This window comes from Cariama cristata, unplaced genomic scaffold (assembly GCF_000690535.1).
Source record: "Cariama cristata isolate BGI_N322 unplaced genomic scaffold, ASM69053v1 scaffold46308, whole genome shotgun sequence".
Taxonomy (NCBI): domain Eukaryota; kingdom Metazoa; phylum Chordata; class Aves; order Cariamiformes; family Cariamidae; genus Cariama; species Cariama cristata.
This window is the reverse complement of record NW_009633773.1, coordinates 1-5,201: the sequence shown is the minus strand read 5'-3', so window position 1 is coordinate 5,201 and position 5,201 is coordinate 1. Positions and strand designations below refer to the sequence as shown.

At 44.5% G+C, this 5,201-nt stretch overlaps 1 protein-coding gene across 1 annotated transcript; it reads right to left on the bottom strand.

Annotated features, from left to right (window-relative positions):
• Nucleotides 1-1,305: 1,305 nt before the first annotated feature.
• Nucleotides 1,306-5,111, bottom strand: GMNC (geminin coiled-coil domain containing; the record flags this gene model as incomplete). Its single annotated transcript, XM_009706862.1, has 3 exons — nt 1,306-1,950; nt 3,463-3,579; nt 5,026-5,111. Coding segments are annotated over 3 exons (848 nt in total), but the record flags the coding sequence as incomplete, so codon positions are not given.
• Between the last annotated feature and the right edge of the window lie 90 nt (nt 5,112-5,201).

Here is a 5,201-nt window from a genome sequence, read left to right as displayed (position 1 = left end):
TGCCTGGCAGAGATATGGAGAGGCAAGAGCTGGTGTTGAAGGTTGTGGTTCCCAAAGACTCACTCTAACCACTGAGTGTGATAGTGTCTCCCCAAACCAGGAGAAACATTTCCCATAGGAAGCGTGGGGTTATGGGAGGAGGAGGAAGCAGCCCTGACTCTGGGCTGATATTGGTTTCAGATAAATCTCTGTGATCTCAGAGATCAGGACAAAGAGGTCAAGAAGTTGTTCCCTAGAAAGACCATCTCCAGTTTCACAAGTGCAGCTCTTGATGTTGTAAAAAAGCTCTACTGGAGCCACAGAAATTGCTTATAAAGCCTGGAGTGGCTCCCTTTTATGAGGGCTTCCAAAACTGAGCAGGTAAACATGGAATAAAATCTGTCAAAAAGACTAGTGGGATGCTGCAGGAAGGGGGAATGCATCCTTTGCAGAAGAAAGAAGTACTCTGAGTGTATGTTACTCACAGATGAGAATTTTTTCTGCTAATATATTGGGCCAGGGCCTTGGCTGGTGATGGCAGTGTCATTACCCTACAGCATCTCCAATTCTAGTTCCTGTTTCAAGGCTCAAACTTTTTAAACTCCTTTTATCTGACAGATAAAATACAATGCAGTAAACACATTAGTCTCCTAATCACACCTTAAGAAAATCCCCTGAACTTGCCAAATCACTTGTAATTAAGTAGCCTCCAGGTAATAGAAGCAAATCCTGTTTATTTTGAGGCATCATCAAAGAATGTGACAGCACCATGTGACTGCAGGTAGGTCAGCCTAGTGTAGCACATTAACAAATACCCATGGTTGCCATAATCCAAGGCAATCTGTGTAGCCAAGAGAGACACACATCGCTTCGAAACTGCTGATCCTCAGCCTCCAGCCTATGCCTCCTTTGTCATCTGGGGATATCTGAGAGGTGCTATTTCCAAACTGTATTCCCAAAATGCTTTCCAGTTTGGTGCACGTGGGAGTGATCATCAAAGCTGAAGGCACTCCAGCCTGGAAACTACCAGTAAACAAGGAAGAGCTTATGATAGAAAAACCATGAAGCAAGTAAAAGCAGGTATCTCAACACAGGCACAGGAGAAGTGGATCCAACTTGTACATCTGGCCTGGGGCAGATAATTGTCCAAGTGCAATCTGGATCCACACCTGTGAATATCTGGGAGGGAATGAGGAGTGGGTGGATGACAGAGTAGCATTTAACAGAGCCCAAAAGGGCTCATTTTTGATGCCTGAACCTGCCTCAAGCACATGATGAAGCATCTGTCTCCTACATCCCCTATGTCTGACCCTTGATGCAGGTGCATTATTCAGCCTGCTTGGGCACCCAGGTGAATCTCCATCCTCCATCATCATCCCTGCGCACGAAGGCTTGTCCTTGGTGGAAGGTGTGCGTTCTCACGTTGCGGTGAGGACTTAGAGAGGTTGTGAACGCTACGTCTGTCCTGTTGCGTGACAAATTGCCAGTCATATAAGGCAACTCACAGGCTGGGAGGGAGGAAACTCTTGGCACTGATGAGGAAACACATGGTGCTGAAGAAAACTGAGGAAGGAAGGGAGAGTCCTCACTGCATGGATGGGTACTGCTGTTAGCTGGAGGCACATGGCTGCAGCTATACGCTGCTGCCTCTCCTTCACTGTGGTCATAGTCTATTGCTTCACCAGGGTTCAGGCAGTATGTGTCTTTTCCAAGGTCTGAGGACAGGGCACTGTAGTTAGCTGAAGTTTCATCAATGGTGTTGACATCTTTTAATCCTAAAGTCTGCAAGACCCAGCTGTCCACAGCAGGGCTGGCTTGCTCTTCACAGGCAGTGAATTCATTAAAGAGGTTCCTTCTAGCTTTGGAAGCATGAGGAGTTTCTTGAGGGACAAAGCAGTAGTCCTCTTTTAATCTCCTTTTGGTGCTTTTGAGGATAGCACCGGTTTTTTGGCCATGGCAGGATAGCAGTTTCTATAAAAAAGCGGTGTAGAGAGAAGATTAAAATTTGAATTTCTAGTTACCTGGAAGCAACATGTTTCTGTTCTCAGATTTTAGATGGGCAAGACAGTTACTAATGTCCTTATTAGAGATACTTTTTCTTCCACACTTCTGCTTAAATATACAGATATGACTAACTATTTTGTGTCTTTACAATCTCCGCAACAACCTAGTCCCTGAAAGAGAAGAATTTGACAATGTCAATAAGGTCTGTGCTTTGATCGCATTCTCACTCAGTATGGCATGAAATGAGAGGTCCTGCCTGGCTGTACGGCACTCCTCTGTGCTCTTGCTGCCAGCAGCATTTGGCAGGTGAGAGGGATGTGGGGGGGAACGTGGCAGCCTGACAAAGAGGGAGGATGTGAAGGTAAGTCATACTGGGGCAGGTGTGATCCTGGTCAGGGAGTGCTCAGAGCAGCAGATTGAGTGGCTTTGAGATAATCAGTCCACCTCAGTTGTCATTATCCCAGGACAAGGGCCCTTCATGTATCCAGAGATCGTCAAAGGAAGGCAGGAATAACAAGGAAGGTCCCCACCACATCATGAATTCACTGGTCAGAGACCTCCTGTGGTGGTTTCATACTGGACTCTCCTCCACATGACACAGAAGGGTGGCTGTGTCTCCCTGCTGTGCCCAATGAAGGAGACCTTTTCTACTGCCAGGAGCCAGGTCTTGGCATAGGAGGGGGGACATGCCACACTGTCAACTCAGAATAGGATGTAAAATGGAAGTCTGCTATTTTTTACAGGTTTTTTTACCTCATTCCCAATCCACAAAGCTGAGCAAATAATTAATAGTTCAGTTTCATGAGCAAGGCTGGAATAGTAAAACATGTCTTTAAGCTGACAAGAAACAATTATTTTTGTCTCTCATCCAAAAGAAAGTTGTGAATCAAAATATTTAATTAAAAAAAACTCCTTCACACTTAGTTTAACAGAATGTTTCATGCTACCTGAAGTGTTTAATTTTGTATTTCACCTTTAAAAAACCCACACAACTTTTTAATTAATAAATTTGAAAAAAAAAATTATGATCCGTATTCTAATGTAAATTAATAAAATGTATCATTGGAAGATGACAAAACATAAACCAGAAAGCACCCAAAACATAAAAAAAGGAAAAAATATTCCTTATCAAAAGGGATAATTGACAAAACAGACACATTTGAGAAATATATGTTTCTAATTTGAACTTTTCACTGAAAAAAGCATTAGATGGAATAATTTTACCTTGCTTATAAACTTAACTTACTTATAAACTAAACTTAATTATGCCATGGGCTATACTGTCTCCACAGTCAGAACCTGACAGGTTGTCATTCTTGGGGGAAACAGGCACGTTAGATCCATGGCAGCCCTGCAAGTTACATAGATCTCATACTGCAGGTTATCTACACTCTTAGACTTTCCATATAATTTAATGCTATGTACCTATTCAACCCGTTTCTTCCGCACACGTCTATACAACAGGTTTGAACACAATACCTTGGCTTTTTCTTCTAAACACTTAATCAGGGCAGAATTCAGGTATTGTCGGAGGTTATTATTTTCTTCATGTAACCTAGCAAGTTCCTCTTCCTTCTGAAGCAAAGTATCTTGGAGCTGTGGAATAGAGATATTGATGAATAGATGTTGACTCTGTAACTTAATAGCAATTGCCCTACGGTACAGGCTGCTTGGATTTGATGATCTGGGTGTTTGCTTTTTGAACTCAACCCACACTCTCCAGCCTCTTGTCTCTGTAAATCTAAGTGGCATGACTGTTCAGTTTTCACTTTTGACTTCCTTTATTCTTTAGTGAGTGTTTGAGAAGATTACTCTGAAAAAACCCTGTAACCATGGAATAGTAACAGAAAAGAATTACAGGTATCCCTGCCAACAGCCAGAAACTGTCATGGGCATGACAGCAGCTGCCAGATCTGCTCCTGAGAAGCAGTAAGCATCCCTTTGCACCCCTCTCATTCCCATTTATAGTAGGGTGGTGGAGAAAAGGAGAAGGAGGAGCTGCATACTAACAATTTATGGGGGTAGAGTGCAGAGAGAAGATGCAGCTGCCATTCTTTATGATACAGTAGTACTCAGTAATCCCTTCAATCCTGGACCCTACTGTGCCAGTCCCAGTACATATACAGAGCTGAGATAATCCCTGGTCCCAAGAGCTGAACAGGTACGTTTTCATTTGTGGATGCCTAACGCTTTTTCATGGGAAGTCTACGTATTTGCAGAGAGACTTTTGCCTTCTGATCATAGCTGTGGAGACTCCTTTAGGAGGACAAAGGATCTTCTGCCAAGGACCCTGGGCATCTGCTGACCACAGGCTGAAAAGAACAGATTTAAATGATTGAGGGAGAGCCAAAGAAAAAGTACACTGATGTCTGGAACTAGGGTTTGATTCTAGGGACCTCGAAGTTAGTAAATGAATTTCCATTGACTTCACTATGTCAAAATATCATTCCAAGTATTTAAATAGAGTGACCTGCCTGGGGTTCCTTCATCTAGGACTGTTCAGAGTTTCTCCTGCCCCTTGATGGGATTTACAAAAAAAGGATAGAAGAGAGAAAATAAAGTAACAATGAAATGCTTGTTGGTCGAAATGGTTGATCCACCATATAAGTAGGTAGTTCTGGTGGAATCATTTCTCATTAAGTTAATCCTAGGGGACTCAGAAGGACACACACTATGTATTTTCAGTCAACAGCATGAGGCTCTGCATCATCAGAGCCTGAGGGACTCCCTGGTCATGTTCCTGGTCTTCTCTAGCACCCAGGCAGCTGGTGCAATATGCTGTAAGAGAGCAGGTATGAACAGGGAACCCCACAACAGTTGTTCCAGCTTCATGGGACAACACAGGGGAGACAAATACTTCAAGCAAGGAACAAAAGCCAACCAAATAAAGCAGTTTGCCACCGTTTCCCATGTCCATTCCCGTGAAAGGGAGACGTGCCATAAACCAACCCAGAAGCTGTGATACAGGATACAAAGTTCAGGAACCTCGCGGGGAGAAACTGAGGTTGCGGGAGTGTGCGTGTGGGTGTGCGGAACCCTTACCTGCTTGTTTCTGTAGAGCTGGGAGGACAGCTGGTCTCCCTGCCACGCTGCGTCCTGGGCATCGAGCTGTGGGGTGCAGAACTGGCCTGGGGGGGAGCAGACCGAGGGGTTAGCCCGATCCCACTGCCTCGCCCAGCCTGGCTGCTGGACCGCGGCTGGGCCCGTCCCCGGCCCCC